Source organism: Electrona antarctica (genome assembly GCF_951216825.1).
Source record: "Electrona antarctica genome assembly, contig: scaffold_78, whole genome shotgun sequence".
Classification (NCBI taxonomy): domain Eukaryota; kingdom Metazoa; phylum Chordata; class Actinopteri; order Myctophiformes; family Myctophidae; genus Electrona; species Electrona antarctica.
Genome location: NW_027637964.1, coordinates 417800 through 437004, shown reverse-complemented (window position 1 = coordinate 437004; position 19205 = coordinate 417800). Strand labels below are relative to the sequence as shown.

Genomic DNA, 19205 nt, shown 5'->3' with positions numbered 1-19205 from the left:
GATGCCAAACTGTGTCTACAATGGTTATGATGCCAAACTGTGTCTACAATGGTTATGATGCCAAACTGTGGCTGCAATGGTTATGATGCCAAACGGTGGCTGCAATGGTTATGATGCCAAACTGTGTCTACAATGGTTATCAATCCAAACTGTGTCTACAATGGTTATGATGCTAAACTGTGTCTACAATGGTTATCAATCCAAACTGTGTCTACAATGGTTATGATGCTAAATTGTGTATACAATGGTTATGATGCCAAACTGTGTCTACAATGGTTATGATGCCAAACTGAGTCTACAATGGTTATGATGCCAAACTGTGTCTACAATGGTTATCAATCCAAACTGTGTCTACAATGGTTATGATGCTAAACTGTGTCTGCAATGGTTATGATGCCAAACTGTGTCTACAATGGTTATGATGCCAAACTGTGTCTACAATGGTTATGATGCCAAACTGTGTCTACAATGGTTATGATGCCAAACTGTGTCTACAATGGTTATGATGCCAAACTGTGTCTACAATGGTTATGATGCCAAACTGTGGCTGCAATGGTTATGATGCCAAACTGTGGCTGCAATGGTTATGATGCCAAACTGTGTCTACAATGGTTATGAATCATTGTAGACACAGTTTGGCATCATAATCATTGTAGACACAGTTTGGCATCATAAGTTATGATGCCAAACTGTGGCATCATAAGTTATGATGCCAAACTGTGTCTACAATGATTATGATGCCAAACTGTGTCTACAATGGTTATCAATCCAAACTGTGTCTACAATGGTTATTATGCTAAACTGTGTCTACAATGGTTATCAATCCAAACTGTCTACAATGGTTATGATGCCAAACTGTGACTACAATGGTTATGATGCCAAACTGTGTCTGCAATGGTTATGATGTCAAACTATGTCTACAATGGTTATGATGCCAAACTATGTCTACAATGGTTATGATGCCAAACTGTGTCTACAATGGTTATAAATTCAAACTGTGTCTACAATGGTTATGATTCTAAACTGTGTCTACAATGGTTATGATGCCAAACTGTGTCTGCAATGGTTATGATGCCAAACTGTGTCTGCATTGGTTATGATGCTAAACTGTGTCTGCAATGGTTATGATGCCAAACTGTGTCTGCAATGGTTATGATGCCAAACTGTGTCTGCAATGGTTATGATGCCAAACTGTGTCTGCAATGGTTATGATGCCAAACTGTGTCTGCAATGGTTATGATGCCAAACTGTGTCTGCAATGGTTATGATGCCAAACTGTGTCTGCAATGGTTATGATGCCAAACTGTGTCTACAATGGTTATCAATCCAAACTGTGTCTACAATGATTATGATGCCAAACTGTGTCTACAATGGTTATGATGCCCAACTGTGTCTACAATGGTTATGATGCCAAACTGTGTCTGCAAAGGTTATGATGCCAAACTGTGCCTGCAATGGTTATGATGCCAAACTGTGTCTACAATGGTTATCAATCCAAACTGTGTCTACAATGATTATGATGCCAAACTGTGTCTACAATGGTTATCAATCCAAACTGTGTCTACAATGGTTATGATGCTAAACTGTGTCTGCAATGGTTATGATGCCAAACTGTGTCTGCAATGGTTATGATGCTAAACTGTGTCTACAATGGTTAGGATGCTAAACTGTGTCTACAATGGTTATGATGCCAAACTGTGGCTGCAATGGTTATGATGCTAAACTGTGTCTACAATGGTTATGATGCCAAACTGTGGCTGCAATGATTATGATGCTAAACTGTGTCTACAATGGTTATCAATCCAAACTGTGGCTGCAATGGTTATGATGCCAAACTGTGTCTACAATGGTTATCAATCCAAACTGTGTCTACAATGGTTATTATGCTAAACTGTGTCTACAATTGGTTATCAATCCAAACTGTGTCTACAATGGTTATGATGCCAAACTGTGTCTACAATGGTTATGATGCCAAACTGTGTCTGCAATGGTTATGATGTCAAACTGTGTCTACAATGGTTATGATGCCAAACTGTGTCTACAATGGTTATGATGCCAAACTGTGTCTACAATGGTTATGATGCCAAACTGTGTCTACAATGGTTATCAATCCAAACTGTGTCTACAATGGTTATTATGCTAAACTGTGTCTACAATTGGTTATCAATCCAAACTGTGTCTACAATGGTTATGATGCCAAACTGTGTCTACAATGGTTATGATGCCAAACTGTGTCTACAATGGTTATCAATCCAAACTGTGTCTACAATGGTTATTATGCTAAACTGTGTCTACAATTGGTTATCAATCCAAACTGTGTCTACAATGGTTATGATGCCAAACTGTGTCTACAATGGTTATGATGCCAAACTGTGTCTGCAATGGTTATGATGTCAAACTGTGTCTACAATGGTTATGATGCCAAACTGTGTCTACAATGGTTATGATGCCAAACTGTGTCTACAATGGTTATGATGCCAAACTGTGTCTACAATGGTTATGATGCCAAACTGTGGCTGCAATGGTTATGATGCCAAACTGTGGCTGCAATGGTTATGATGCCAAACTGTGTCTACAATGGTTATGAATCATTGTAGACAGTTTGGCATCATAATCATTGTAGACACAGTTTGGCATCATAAGTTATGATGCCAAACTGTGGCATCATAAGTTATGATGCAAAACTGTGTCTACAATGATTATGATGCCAAACTGTGTCTACAATGGTTATCAATCCAAACTGTGTCTACAATGGATATTATGCTAAACTGTGTCTACAATGGTTATCAATCCAAACTGTCTACAATGGTTATGATGCCAAACTGTGACTACAATGGTTATGATGCCAAACTGTGTCTGCAATGGTTATGATGTCAAACTATGTCTACAATGGTTATGATGCCAAACTGTGTCTACAATGGTTATGATGCCAAACTGTGTCTACAATGGTTATGATGCCAAACTGTGTCTACAATGGTTATAAATTCAAACTGTGTCTACAATGGTTATGATTCTAAACTGTGTCTACAATGGTTATGATGCCAAACTGTGTCTGCAATGGTTATGATGCCAAACTGTGTCTGCAATGGTTATGATGCCAAACTGTGACTACAATGGTTATGATGCCAAACTGTGTCTGCAATGGTTATGATGTCAAACTATGTCTACAATGGTTATGATGCCAAACTGTGTCTACAATGGTTATGATGCCAAACTGTGTCTACAATGGTTATGATGCCAAACTGTGTCTACAATGGTTATAAATTCAAACTGTGTCTACAATGGTTATGATGCCAAACTGTGTCTGCATTGGTTATGATGCTAAACTGTGTCTGCAATGGTTATGATGCCAAACTGTGTCTACAATGGTTATGATTCTAAACTGTGTCTACAATGGTTATGATGCCAAACTGTGTCTGCATTGGTTATGATGCTAAACTGTGTCTGCAATGGTTATGATGCCAAACTGTGTCTGCAATGGTTATGATGCCAAACTGTGTCTGCAATGGTTATGATGCCAAACTGTGTCTGCAATGGTTATGATGCCAAACTGTGTCTGCAATGGTTATGATGCCAAACTGTGTCTGCAATGGTTATGATGCCAAACTGTGTCTGCAATGGTTATGATGCCAAACTGTGTCTGCAATGGTTATGATGCCAAACTGTGTCTACAATGGTTATCAATCCAAACTGTGTCTACAATGATTATGATGCCAAACTGTGTCTACAATGGTTATGATGCCCAACTGTGTCTACAATGGTTATGATGCCAAACTGTGTCTGCAAAGGTTATGATGCCAAACTGTGTCTGCAATGGTTATGATGCCAAACTGTGTCTACAATGGTTATCAATCCAAACTGTGTCTACAATGATTATGATGCCAAACTGTGTCTACAATGGTTATCAATCCAAACTGTGTCTACAATGGTTATGATGCTAAACTGTGTCTGCAATGGTTATGATGCCAAACTGTGTCTGCAATGGTTATGATGCTAAACTGTGTCTACAATGGTTAGGATGCTAAACTGTGTCTACAATGGTTATGATGCCAAACTGTGGCTGCAATGGTTATGATGCTAAACTGTGTCTACAATGGTTATGATGCCAAACTGTGGCTGCAATGATTATGATGCTAAACTGTGTCTACAATGGTTATCAATCCAAACTGTGGCTGCAATGGTTATGATGCCAAACTGTGGCTGCAATGGTTATGATGCCAAACTGTGTCTACAATGGTTATGAATCATTGTAGACACAGTTTGGCATCATAATCATTGTAGACACAGTTTGGCATCATAACTTATGATGCCAAACTGTGTCTACAATGATTATGATGCCAAACTGTGTCTACAATGGTTATCAATCCAAACTGTGTCTACAATGGTTATTATGCTAAACTGTGTCTACAATTGGTTATCAATCCAAACTGTGTCTACAATGGTTATGATGCCAAACTGTGTCTACAATGGTTATGATGCCAAACTGTGTCTGCAATGGTTATGATGTCAAACTGTGTCTACAATGGTTATGATGCCAAACTGTGTCTACAATGGTTATGATGCCAAACTGTGTCTACAATGGTTATGATGCCAAACTGTGTCTACAATGGTTATGATGCCAAACTGTGGCTGCAATGGTTATGATGCCAAACTGTGGCTGCAATGGTTATGATGCCAAACTGTGTCTACAATGGTTATGAATCATTGTAGACACAGTTTGGCATCATAATCATTGTAGACACAGTTTGGCATCATAAGTTATGATGCCAAACTGTGGCATCATAAGTTATGATGCAAAACTGTGTCTACAATGATTATGATGCCAAACTGTGTCTACAATGGTTATCAATCCAAACTGTGTCTACAATGGTTATTATGCTAAACTGTGTCTACAATGGTTATCAATCCAAACTGTCTACAATGGTTATGATGCCAAACTGTGACTACAATGGTTATGATGCCAAACTGTGTCTGCAATGGTTATGATGTCAAACTATGTCTACAATGGTTATGATGCCAAACTGTGTCTACAATGGTTATGATGCCAAACTGTGTCTACAATGGTTATGATGCCAAACTGTGTCTACAATGGTTATAAATTCAAACTGTGTCTACAATGGTTATGATTCTAAACTGTGTCTACAATGGTTATGATGCCAAACTGTGTCTGCAATGGTTATGATGCCAAACTGTGTCTGCATTGGTTATGATGCTAAACTGTGTCTGCAATGGTTATGATGCCAAACTGTGTCTGCAATGGTTATGATGCCAAACTGTGTCTGCAATGGTTATGATGCCAAACTGTGTCTGCAATGGTTATGATGCCAAACTGTGTCTGCAATGGTTATGATGCCAAACTGTGTCTGCAATGGTTATGATGCCAAACTGTGTCTGCAATGGTTATGATGCCAAACTGTGTCTGCAATGGTTATGATGCCAAACTGTGTCTACAATGGTTATCAATCCAAACTGTGTCTACAATGATTATGATGCCAAACTGTGTCTACAATGGTTATGATGCCCAACTGTGTCTACAATGGTTATGATGCCAAACTGTGTCTGCAAAGGTTATGATGCCAAACTGTGTCTGCAATGGTTATGATGCCAAACTGTGTCTACAATGGTTATCAATCCAAACTGTGTCTACAATGATTATGATGCCAAACTGTGTCTACAATGGTTATCAATCCAAACTGTGTCTACAATGGTTATGATGCTAAACTGTGTCTGCAATGGTTATGATGCCAAACTGTGTCTGCAATGGTTATGATGCTAAACTGTGTCTACAATGGTTAGGATGCTAAACTGTGTCTACAATGGTTATGATGCCAAACTGTGGCTGCAATGGTTATGATGCTAAACTGTGTCTACAATGGTTATGATGCCAAACTGTGGCTGCAATGATTATGATGCTAAACTGTGTCTACAATGGTTATCAATCCAAACTGTGGCTGCAATGGTTATGATGCCAAACTGTGGCTGCAATGGTTATGATGCCAAACTGTGTCTACAATGGTTATGAATCATTGTAGACACAGTTTGGCATCATAATCATTGTAGACACAGTTTGGCATCATAACTTATGATGCCAAACTGTGTCTACAATGATTATGATGCCAAACTGTGTCTACAATGGTTATCAATCCAAACTGTGTCTACAATGGTTATTATGCTAAACTGTGTCTACAATTGGTTATCAATCCAAACTGTGTCTACAATGGTTATGATGCCAAACTGTGTCTGCAATGGTTATGATGTCAAACTGTGTCTACAATGATTATGATGCCAAACTGTGTCTACAATGGTTATCAATCCAAACTGTGTCTACAATGGTTATGATGCTAAACCCTTGTCTACAATGGTTATGATGCCAAACTGTGTCTACAATGGTTATGATGCCAAACTGTGTCTGCAATGGTTATGATGCTAAACTGTGTCTGCAATGGTTATGATGCCAAACTGTGTCTACAATGGTTATCAATCCAAACTGTGTCTACAATTACAATTTACAATTTACAATTTAGGCATTTAGCAGACGCTCTTAATCCAGAGCGATTTACAATAAGCAAGAACAAAAAGCATGGGAATACATCACATATGTAAAAATGCATTTATCGCGAAACATGCGTAAGCTAAGAACGTGACTAGAACATATCTATATAATGACACTATACATATAAACTATAACTAGAACATATCTATATAATGACACTATACATATAAACTACACATATATGCTATACTATGCTGTACATATATACTATGAAGTGCTATGACTACATACAATGCACTTATTGTGCTGTCTACATGACATGCTATAAGTCTGTTTCAAATGCTATATAAGTCTAAGAAGTGCTGTCTAAGGGGGGTAGGGTAAGTGCTATGGGCCATGATGGAGTCTGAAAAGGTGGGTTTTCAGACTACGGCGGAAGATCGGGAGTGATGCTGCAGTTCTGATTGCAACGGGAAGTGCATTCCACAGTTTTGGGGCCAGAAGGGAGAAGAGTTTGGGACGTGTGGAGCGTTGTCCCGGCGTTTTTAGTGAGGGTACTTCCAGCTTCCCTGCGTTGGCTGATCTGAGTGCGCGGGAGGGTTTGTAGGGTTCAATCATGCTGGCAAGATATGGGGGAGCCATACCTTTGGTTGCTTTAAATGCCAACATCAGAGTTTTGTATTCTGTGCGGGCAGCGACCGGGAGCCAGTGCAGGGAGCGGAGCAGGGGGGAGACATGTGAGAATTTTGGCTGGTTGAAGACCAAGCGAGCTGATTATGATGCCAAACTGTGTCTACAATGGTTATCAATCCAAACTGTGTCTACAATGGTTATGATGCTAAACTGTGTCTACAATGGTTATGATGCCAAACTGTGTCTGCAATGGTTATGATGCTAAACTGTGGCTACAATGGTTATGATGCCAAACTGTGGCTGCAATGGTTATGATGCTAAACTGTGTCTACAATGGTTATGATGCCAAACTGTGGCTGCAATGATTATGATGCTAAACTGTGTCTACAATGGTTATCAATCCAAACTGTGTCTACAATGGTTATCAATCCAAACTGTGTCTACAATGGTTATCAATCCAAACTGTGTCTACAATGGTTATGATGCCAAACTGTGTCTACAATGGTTATCAATCCAAACTGTGTCTACAATGATTATGATGCCAAACTGTGTCTACAATGGTTATCAATCCAAACTGTGTCTACAATGGTTATGATGCTAAACTGTGTCTACAATGGTTATGATGCCAAACTGTGGCTGCAATGGTTATGATGCTAAACTGTGTCTACAATGGTTATGATGCCAAACTGTGGCTGCAATGATTATGATGCTAAACTGTGTCTACAATTGTTATCAATCCAAACTGTGTCTACAATGGTTATCAATCCAAACTGTGTCTACAATGGTTATCAATCCAAACAGTGTCTACAATGGTTATCCATCCAAACTGTGTCTACAATGGTTATGATGCCAAACTGTGTCTACAATGGTTATGATGCCAAACTGTGTCTACAATGGTTATGATGCCAAACTGTGGCTGCAATGGTTATGATGCCAAACTGTGGCTGCAATGGTTATGATGCCAAACTGTGGCTGCAATGGTTATGATGCCAAACTGTGTCTACAATGGTTATGATGCCAAACTGTGTCTACAATGGTTATGAATCATTGTACACACAGTTTGGCATCATAATCATTGTAGACACAGTTTGGCATCATAAGTTATGATGCCAACCTGTGTCTACAATGATTATGATGCCAAACTGTGTCTACAATGATTATCAATCCAAACTGTGTCTACAATGGTTATTATGCTAAACTGTGTCTACAATGGTTATCAATCCAAACTGTGTCTACAATGGTTATTATGCTAAACTGTAACTACAATGGTTATCAATCCAAACTGTGTCTACAATGGTTATGATGCCAAACTGTGTCTGCAATGGTTATGATGTAAAACTGTGTCTACAATGATTATGATGCCAAACTGTGTCTACAATGGTTATCAATCCAAACTGTGTCTACAATGGTTATGATGCTAAACCCTTGTCTACAATGGTTATGATGCCAAACTGTGTCTACAATGGTTATGATGCCAAACTGTGTCTGCAATGGTTATGATGCTAAACTGTGTCTACAATGGTTATGATGCCAAACTGTGTCTGCAATGGTTATGATGCTAAACTGTGTCTGCAATGGTTATCAATCCAAACTGTGTCTACAATGATTATGATGCCAAACTGTGTCTACAATGGTTATCAATCCAAACTGTGTCTACAATGGTTATGATGCTAAACTGTGTCTACAATGGTTATGATGCCAAACTGTGTCTACAATGGTTATGATGCCAAACTGTGTCTGCAATGGTTATGCTAAACTGTGTCTACAATGGTTATGATGCCAAAATGTGGCTGCAATGGTTATGATGCTAAACTGTGTCTACAATGGTTATGATGCCAAACTGTGGCTGCAATGATTATGATGCTACATTGTGTCTACAATGGTAATCAATCCAAACTGTGTCTACAATGGTTATCCATCCAAACTGTGTCTACAATGGTTATCCATCCAAGCTCTGTCTACAATGGTTATGATGCCAAACTGTGTCTACAATGGTTATGATGCCAAACTGTGTCTACAATGGTTATGATGCCAAACTGTGGCTGCAATGGTTATGATGCCAAACTGTGGCTGCAATGGTTATGATGCCAAACTGTGTCTACAATGGTTATGAATCATTGTAGACACAGTTTGGCATCATAATCATTGTAGACACAGTTTGGCATCATAACTTATGATGCCAAACTGTGTCTACAATGATTATGATGCCAAACTGTGTCTACAATGGTTATCAATCCAAACTGTGTCTACAATGGTTATCAATCCAAACTGTGTCTACAATGGTTATCAATCCAAACTGTGTCTACAATGGTTATGATGTCAAACTATGTCTACAATGGTTATGATGCTAAACTGTGTCTACAATGGTTATGATGCCAAACTGTGTCTACAATGGTTATGATGCCAAACTGTGTCTACAATGGTTATCAATCCAAACTGTGTCTACAATGGTTATGATGCCAAACTGTGTCTACAATGGTTATGATGCCAAACTGTGTCTACAATGGTTATGATGCCAAACTGTGTCTACAATGGTTATCAATCCAAACTGTGTCTACAATGGTTATGATGCCAAACTGTGTCTACAATGGTTATGATGCCAAACTGTGTCTACAATGGTTATCAATCCAAACTGTGTCTACAATGGTTATGATGCTAAACTGTGTCTACAATGGTTATGATGCCAAACTGTGGCTGCAATGGTTATGATGCTAAACTGTGTCTACAATGGTTATGATGCTAAACTGTGGCTGCAATGGTTATGATGCCAAACTGTGTCTACAATGGTTATGATGCCAAACTGTGTCTACAATGGTTATGATGCCAAACTGTGTCTACAATGGTTATGATGCCAAACGGTGTCTACAATGGTTATGATGCCAAACGGTGTCTACAATGGTTATGATGCTAAACTGTGTCTACAATGGTTATCAATCCAAACTGTGTCTACAATGGTTATGATGCTAAACTGTGTCTACAATGGTTATCAATCCAAACTGTGTCTACAATGGTTATGATGCCAAACTGTGTCTACAATGGTTATGATGCCAAACGGTGTCTACAATGGTTATGATGCTAAACTGTGTCTACAATGGTTATCAATCCAAACTGTGTCTACAATGGTTATGATGCTAAACTGTGTCTACAATGGTTATCAATCCAAACTGTGTCTACAATGGTTATGATGCCAAACTGTGTCTGCAATGGTTATCAATCCAAACTGTGTCTACAATGGTTATGATGCTAAACTGTGTCTACAATGGTTATGATGCCAAACTGTGTCTACAATGGTTATGATGCCAAACTGTGTCTACAATGGTTATCAATCCAAACTGTGTCTACAATGGTTATGATGCCAAACTGTTTCTACAATGGTTATGATGCCAAACTGTGTCTACAATGGTTATCAATCCAAACTGTGTCTACAATGGTTATGATGCTAAACTGTGTCTACAATGGTTATGATGCCAAACTGTGTCTACAATGGTTATGATGCCAAACTGTGTCTACAATGGTTATGATGCCAAACTGTGTCTACAATGGTTATGATGCCAAACTGTGTCTACAATGATTATGATGCCAAACTGTGTCTACAATGGTTATCAATCCAAACTGTGTCTACAATGGTTATGATGCCAAACTGTGTCTACAATGGTTATGATGCCAAACTGTGTCTACAATGATTATGATGCCAAACTGTGTCTACAATGGTTATCAATCCAAACTGTGTCTACAATGGTTATGATGCTAAACTGTGTCTACAATGGTTATGCCAAACTGTGGCTGCAATGGTTATGATGCTAAACTGTGTGTACAATGGTTATGATGCCAAACTGTGGCTGCAATGATTATGATGCTAAACTGTGTCTACAATTGTTATCAATCCAAACTGTGTCTACAATGGTTATCAATCCAAACTGTGTCTACAATGGTTATCAATCCAAACAGTGTCTACAATGGTTATCCATCCAAACTGTGTCTACAATGGTTATGATGCCAAACTGTGTCTACAATGGTTATGATGCCAAACTGTGTCTACAATGGTTATGATGCCAAACTGTGGCTGCAATGGTTATGATGCCAAACTGTGTCTACAATGATTATGATGCCAAACTGTGTCTACAATGATTATCAATCCAAACTGTGTCTACAATGGTTATTATGCTAAACTGTGTCTACAATGGTTATCAATCCAAACTGTGTCTACAATGGTTATTATGCTAAACTGTGTCTACAATGGTTATCAATCCAAACTGTGTCTACAATGGTTATGATGCCAAACTGTGTCTGCAATGGTTATGATGTAAAACTGTGTCTACAATGATTATGATGCCAAACTGTGTCTACAATGGTTATCAATCCAAACTGTGTCTACAATGGTTATGATGCTAAACCCTTGTCTACAATGGTTATGATGCCAAACTGTGTCTACAATGGTTATGATGCCAAACTGTGTCTGCAATGGTTATGATGCTAAACTGTGTCTGCAATGGTTATGATGCCAAACTGTGTCTACAATGGTTATCAATCCAAACTGTGTCTACAATGATTATGATGCCAAACTGTGTCTACAATGGTTATCAATCCAAACTGTGTCTACAATGGTTATGATGCTAAACTGTGTCTACAATGGTTATGATGCCAAACTGTGTCTACAATGGTTATGATGCCAAACTGTGTCTGCAATGGTTATGCTAAACTGTGTCTACAATGGTTATGATGCCAAACTGTGGCTGCAATGGTTATGATGCTAAACTGTGTCTACAATGGTTATGATGCCAAACTGTGGCTGCAATGATTATGATGCTACATTGTGTCTACAATGGTTATGCTAAACTGTGTCTACAATGGTTATGATGCCAAACTGTGGCTGCAATGGTTATGATGCCAAACTGTGTCTACAATGGTTATGATGCCAAACTGTGGCTGCAATGGTTATGATGCCAAACTGTGGCTGCAATGGTTATGATGCCAAACTGTGTCTACAATGGTTATGAATCATTGTAGACACAGTTTGGCATCATAATCATTGTAGACACAGTTTGGCATCATAACTTATGATGCCAAACTGTGTCTACAATGATTATGATGCCAAACTGTGTCTACAATGGTTATCAATCCAAACTGTGTCTACAATGGTTATCAATCCAAACTGTGTCTACAATGGTTATCAATCCAAACTATGTCTACAATGGTTATGATGCTAAACTGTGTCTACAATGGTTATGATGCCAAACTGTGTCTACAATGGTTATGATGCCAAACTGTGTCTACAATGGTTATCAATCCAAACTGTGTCTACAATGGTTATGATGCCAAACTGTGTCTACAATGGTTATGATGCCAAACTGTGTCTACAATGGTTATGATGCCAAACTGTGTCTACAATGGTTATCAATCCAAACTGTGTCTACAATGGTTATGATGCCAAACGGTGTCTACAATGGTTATGATGCCAAACTGTGTCTACAATGGTTATGATGCCAAACTGTGTCTACAATGGTTATCAATCCAAACTGTGTCTACAATGGTTATGATGGCAAACTGTGTCTACAATGGTTATGATGCCAAACTGTGTCTACAATGGTTATGATGCTAAACTGTGTCTACAATGGTTATGATGCCAAACTGTGTCTACAATGGTTATGATGCCAAACTGTGTCTACAATGGTTATGATGCCAAACGGTGTCTACAATGGTTATGATGCCAAACTGTGTCTACAATGGTTATGATGCCAAACTGTGTCTACAATGGTTATGATGCCAAACTGTGTCTACAATGGTTATGATGCCAAACTGTGTCTACAATGGTTATGATGCCAAACGGTGTCTACAATGGTTATGATGCCAAACTGTGTCTACAATGGTTATGATGCCAAACTGTGTCTACAATGGTTATGATGCCAAACTGTGTCTACAATGGTTATGATGCCAAACTGTGTCTACAATGGTTATGATGCCAAACTGTGTCTACAATGGTTATGATGCCAAACGGTGTCTACAATGGTTATGATGCTAAACTGTGTCTACAATGGTTATCAATCCAAACTGTGTCTACAATGGTTATGATGCTAAACTGTGTCTACAATGGTTATCAATCCAAACTGTGTCTACAATGGTTATGATGCCAAACTGTGTCTGCAATGGTTATCAATCCAAACTGTGTCTACAATGGTTATGATGCTAAACTGTGTCTACAATGGTTATGATGCCAAACTGTGTCTACAATGGTTATGATGCCAAACTGTGTCTACAATGGTTATCAATCGAAACTGTGTCTACAATGGTTATGATGCCAAACTGTGTCTACAATGGTTATGATGCCAAACTGTGTCTACAATGGTTATGATGCCAAACTGTGTCTGCAATGGTTATCAATCCAAACTGTGTCTACAATGGTTATGATGCTAAACTGTGTCTACAATGGTTATCAATCCAAACTGTCTACAATGGTTATGATGCCAAACTGTGTCTGCAATGGTTATCAATCCAAACTGTGTCTACAATGGTTATGATGCTAAACTGTGTCTACAATGGTTATGATGCTAAACTGTGTCTACAATGGTTATGATGCCAAACTGTGTCTACAATGGTTATGATGCTAAACTGTGTCTACAATGGTTATGATGCCAAACTGTGTCTACAATGGTTATGATGCCAAACTGTGTCTACAATGGTTATGATGCCAAACTGTGTCTGCAATGGTTATCAATCCAAACTGTGTCTACAATGGTTATGATGCTAAACTGTGTCTACAATGGTTATGATGCTAAACTGTGTCTACAATGGTTATGATGCTAAACGGTGTCTACAATGGTTATGATGCTAAACTGTGTCTACAATGGTTATGATGCCAAACTGTGTCTACAATGGTTATGATGCCAAACTGTGTCTACAATGGTTATGATGCCAAACTGTGTCTACAATGGTTATGATGCTAAACTGTGTCTACAATGGTTATGATGCTAAACTGTGTCTACAATGGTTATGATGCTAAACTGTGTCTACAATGGTTATGATGCTAAACGGTGTCTACAATGGTTATGATGCCAAACTGTGTCTACAATGGTTATGATGCCAAACTGTGTCTACAATGGTTATGATGCTAAACTGTGTCTACAATGGTTATGATGCCAAACTGTGTCTGCAATGGTTATCAATCCAAACTGTGTCTACAATGGTTATGATGCTAAACTGTGTCTACAATGGTTATGATGCTAAACTGTGTCTACAATGGTTATGATGCTAAACGGTGTCTACAATGGTTATGATGCTAAACTGTGTCTACAATGGTTATGATGCTAAATGGTGTCTACAATGGTTATGATGCCAAACTGTGTCTACAATGGTTATGATGCTAAACGGTGTCTACAATGGTTATGATGCTAAACTGTGTCTACAATGGTTATGATGCTAAACGGTGTCTACAATGGTTATCAATCCAAACTGTGTCTACAATGGTTATGATGCTAAACTGTGTCTACAATGGTTATGATGCCAAACTGTGTCTACAATGGTTATGATGCTAAACGGTGTCTGTAATGGTTATGATGCCAAACTGTGTCTACAATGGTTATCAATCCAAACTGTGTCTACAATGGTTATCAATCCAAACTGTGTCTACAATGGTTATCAATCCAAACTGTGTCTACAATGGTTATCAATCCAAACTGTGTCTACAATGGTTGTGATGCTAAACTGTGTCTGCAATGGTTATGATGCTAAACTGTGTCTACAATGGTTATGATGCTAAACTGTGTCTACAATGGTTATGATGCCAAACTGTGTCTACAATGGTTATGATGCCAAACTGTGTCTACAATGGTTATGATGCCAAACTGTGTCCTCAATGGTTATGATGCTAAACTGTGTCTACAATGGTTATGATGCTAAACGGTGTCTACAATGGTTATGATGCTAAACGGTGTCTACAATGGTTATCAATCCAAACTGTGTCTACAATGGTTATGATGCTAAACTGTGTCTACAATGGTTATGATGCCAAACTGTGTCTACAATGGTTATGATGCTAAACGGTGTCTGTAATGGTTATGATGCCAAACTGTGTCTACAATGGTTATCAATCCAAACTGTGTCTACAATGGTTATCAATCCAAACTGTGTCTACAATGGTTATCAATCCAAACTGTGTCTACAATGGTTATCAATCCAAACTGTGTCTACAATGGTTGTGATGCTAAACTGTGTCTGCAATGGTTATGATGCTAAACTGTGTCTACAATGGTTATGATGCTAAACTGTGTCTACAATGGTTATGATGCCAAACTGTGTCTACAATGGTTATGATGCCAAACTGTGTCTACAATGATTATGATGCTAAACTGTGTCTACAATGGTTATGATGCCAAACTGTGTCCTCAATGGTTATGATGCTAAACTGTGTCTACAATGGTTATGATGCCAAACTGTGTCTACAATGGTTATGATGCCAAACTGTGTCTACAATGGTTATGATGCCAAACTGTGTCCTCAATGGTTATGATGCCAAACTGTGTCCTCAATGGTTATGATGCCAAACTGTGTCCTCAATGGTTATGATGCCAAACTGTGTCTACAATGGTTATGATGCTAAACTGTGTCTACAATGGTTATGATGCCAAACTGTGTCTACAATGGTTATGATGCCAAACTGTGTCTACAATGGTTATGATGCTAAACTGTGTCTACAATGGTTATGATGCCAAACTGTGTCCTCAATGGTTATGATGCCAAACTGTGTCTACAATGGTTATGATGCTAAACTGTGTCTACAATGGTTATGATGCCAAACTGTGTCTACAATGGTTATGATGCCAAACTGTGTCCTCAATGGTTATGATGCCAAACTGTGTCTACAATGGTTATGATGCTAAACTGTGTCTGCAATGGTTATGATGCCAAACTGTGTCCTCAATGATTATGATGCTAAACTGTGTCCTCAATGATTATGATGCTAAACTGTGTCCTCAATGGTTATGATGCTAAACTGTGTCCTCAATGATTATGATGCTAAACTGTGTCCTCAATGATTATGATGCTAAACTGTGTCCTCAATGGTTATGATGCTAAACTGTGTCCTCAATGGTTATGATGCTAAACTGTGTCCTCAATGATTATGATGCTAAACTGTGTCCTCAATGGTTATGATGCTAAACTGTGTCCTCAATGGTTATTTCTCCACTGTTGCGGACGCGGGGCGGCTCGCCGGAACCGTTTGGTGTTTTAAAGCATTATGTTATACTTTGGCTATTGAAAAATAGCAGATCTACAAGCTCATAGCGCGGCACCGAGTGCCACGCTATGAGCTTGTAGATCTGCTATTTATTTTTAAATCGTGAAAATGTGGCGCAAATCTTTTAATGTACGTATATTGTTTCAGCGCAAACGTTTTTAACTCAAATCTTAGCTTCTGGGGGGGGTCCCTGGAACAAGATATTTTCAGATGGGGGTCCCTGGAACAACATGTTTTCAGATGGGGGTCCCTGGAACAACATGTTTTCAGATGGGGGTCCCTGGAACAACATATTTTCAGATGGGGGTCCCTGGAACAAGATATTTTCAGATGGGGGTCCCTGGAACAACATGTTTTCAGATGGGGGTCCCTGGAACAACATGTTTTCAGATGGGGGTCCCTGGAACAACATGTTTTCAGATGGGGGTCCCTGGAACAACATGTTTTCAGATGGGGGTCCCTGGAACAACATGTTTTCAGATGGGGGTCCGCGGCCAAACACAGATAATTCTGGGGGTTTTTGACGTGCCTGCTGAGGCTGTGAGCCACTCTGCTACACTATAGCGCCACCATCAGGCTGAGAGCCACTCTGCTACACTATAGTGCCACCATCAGGCTGTGAGCCACTCTGCTACACTATAGCGCCACCATCAGGCTGAGAGCCACTCTGCTACACTATAGTGCCACCATCAGGCTGTGAGCCACTCTGCTACACTATAGCGCCACCATCAGGCTGAGAGCCACTCTGCTACACTATAGCGCCACCATCAGGCTGAGAGCCACTCTGCTACACTATAGCGCCACCATCAGGCTGTGAGCCACTCTGCTACACTATAGCGCCACCATCAGGCTGAGAGCCACTCTGCTACACTATAGCGCCACCATCAGGCTGAGAGCCACTCTGCTACACTATAGCGCCACCATCAGGCTGTGAGCCACTCTGCTACACTATAGCGCCACCATCAGGCTGAGAGCCACTCTGCTACACTATAGCGCCACCATCAGGCTGAGAGCCACTGCTACAGTAGCATAACGCAGTGGTTCCCAAACACTTTCATGTCAAGGACCCCCAAATTGACACGAATCAGCCCCGCCCCCACGGACCCCCATTGGAAAAGATATGCCAGGGACCCCCCATAAGAGAAGATTTGAATGGCTCTAGCAGTGATTCTCAACCCGTTTCATTTCAAGGACCCCCAGTTTGACATGCATTAGGCTACGGACCACCATTTAAATGGCATTCCTAACTCTGGGACCCCCCAATTTATATTGTAAAATCAATGTTAATTTAACTCTTAGAGAGTGTACAAATGGAACCAAACGGACCCGTTGGAACTCCCTCAAGGACCCCTGTGGGTCCCCGGACCCCACTTTGGGAACCGCTGTCATAACGACTGGCCTTATCAGACTGGACTATAGTACAGTAACCACGCAGACAGCCATGCGCTGTCTGCGTGAGAATAACACAGGATGGACTATAGTAGCGTTGTGACAGACAGACATGTTGTCGCTGCGTGCTACATGCATGAGAGAACACAGGACAATGTTCACACACATCTCTCAGTTTTCCAGGGGCGCCACCAACCCACCCAGCCAGCCACCCACCCAGCCACCCATCCAGCCAGCCAGCCAGCCACCCACCCACCCATCCAGCCAGCCACCCAGCCACCCACCCAGCCAATCCAGCCACCCACCCAGCCAGCCAGCCACCCAGCCAGCCACCCACCCAGCCAGCCAGCCACCCACCCAGCCAGCCAGCCACCCACCCACCCACCCAGCCAGCCACCCAGCCAGCCAGCCAGCCACCCAGCCAGCCAGCCACCCAGCCAGCCAGCCACCCAGCCAGCCAGCCAGCCACCCACCCAGCCACCCAGCCACCCAGCCAGCCAGCCAGCCAGCCAGCCACCCAGCCACCCACCCATCCAGCCAGCCACCCAGCCACCCAGCCACCCACCCATCCAGCCACCCACCCAGCCACCCAGCCAGCCACCCACCCACCCATCCAGCCAGCCACCCAGCCACCCATCCACCCAGCCAGCCACCCACCCACCCACCCATCCAGCCACCCACCCACCCACCCATCCAGCCACCCACCCACCCAGCCACCCACCCAAGGGTCAGTAGTGGTCAGTAGTGGTCAGTAGCGGTCAGTAGTGGTCAGTAGCGGCCAGTAGCGGCCAGTAGCGGTCAGTAGCGGCCAGTAGCTGTCAGTACCTTGGCTCTGTTACAGAACACGTCCTGCGCCAGCTTCTTGTTCTCAGTCTTGCCGCTCCAGGCGGTCAGCGTGGAGGCCTGCAGGGCGCGGCCGTAGGAGAAGGTCAGCCTCCAGGGGCGGGGCAACGGGACCTGGTTGATGGCGTTCAGGTTCAACGACGCTTCCTCCTCGCTCTGACCACCTGACAGGAAGCAGATCCCTGGAGGGGGAGGGGCCATGATAGAGGGGGAGGAGCCATGAGAGAGGGGGAGGAGCCATGTGAGGGGGAGGAGCCATGATATGGGGAGGAGCCATGAGATAGGGGGATGATACCTTACAGCCCGTAGCCCCTCCCCTAGCCTCGACCACCTTACAGCCCATAGCCCCTCCCCTAGCCTCACAGCCACCTTACAGCCCGTAGACCCTCCCCTAGCCTCGACCACCTTACAGCCCGTAGCCCCTCCCCTATCCTCGACCACCTTACAGCCCGTAGCCCCTCCCATAGCCTCGACCACCTTATAGCCCGTAGCCCCTCCCCTAGCCTCGACCACTTTACAGCCCGTAGCCCCTCCCCTAGCCTCCACCACCTTACAGCCCGTAGCCCCTCCCCTAGCCTCGACCACCTTACAGCCCGTAGCCCCTCCCCTAGCCTC

At 41.5% G+C, this 19205-nt stretch overlaps 1 protein-coding gene across 1 annotated transcript in view; it reads right to left on the bottom strand.

Annotated features, from left to right (window-relative positions):
- LOC306918508 (fructose-bisphosphate aldolase B) overlaps nt 1–19205 on the bottom strand; it is a 103753-nt gene that overhangs the window by 62678 nt on the left and 21870 nt on the right. The window contains exon 8 of the mRNA XM_079531409.1: nt 18573–18772. Within this exon, the coding sequence (XP_079387535.1) occupies nt 18573–18772 (200 nt within the window). The remainder of the gene's footprint in view (nt 1–18572; nt 18773–19205) is intronic.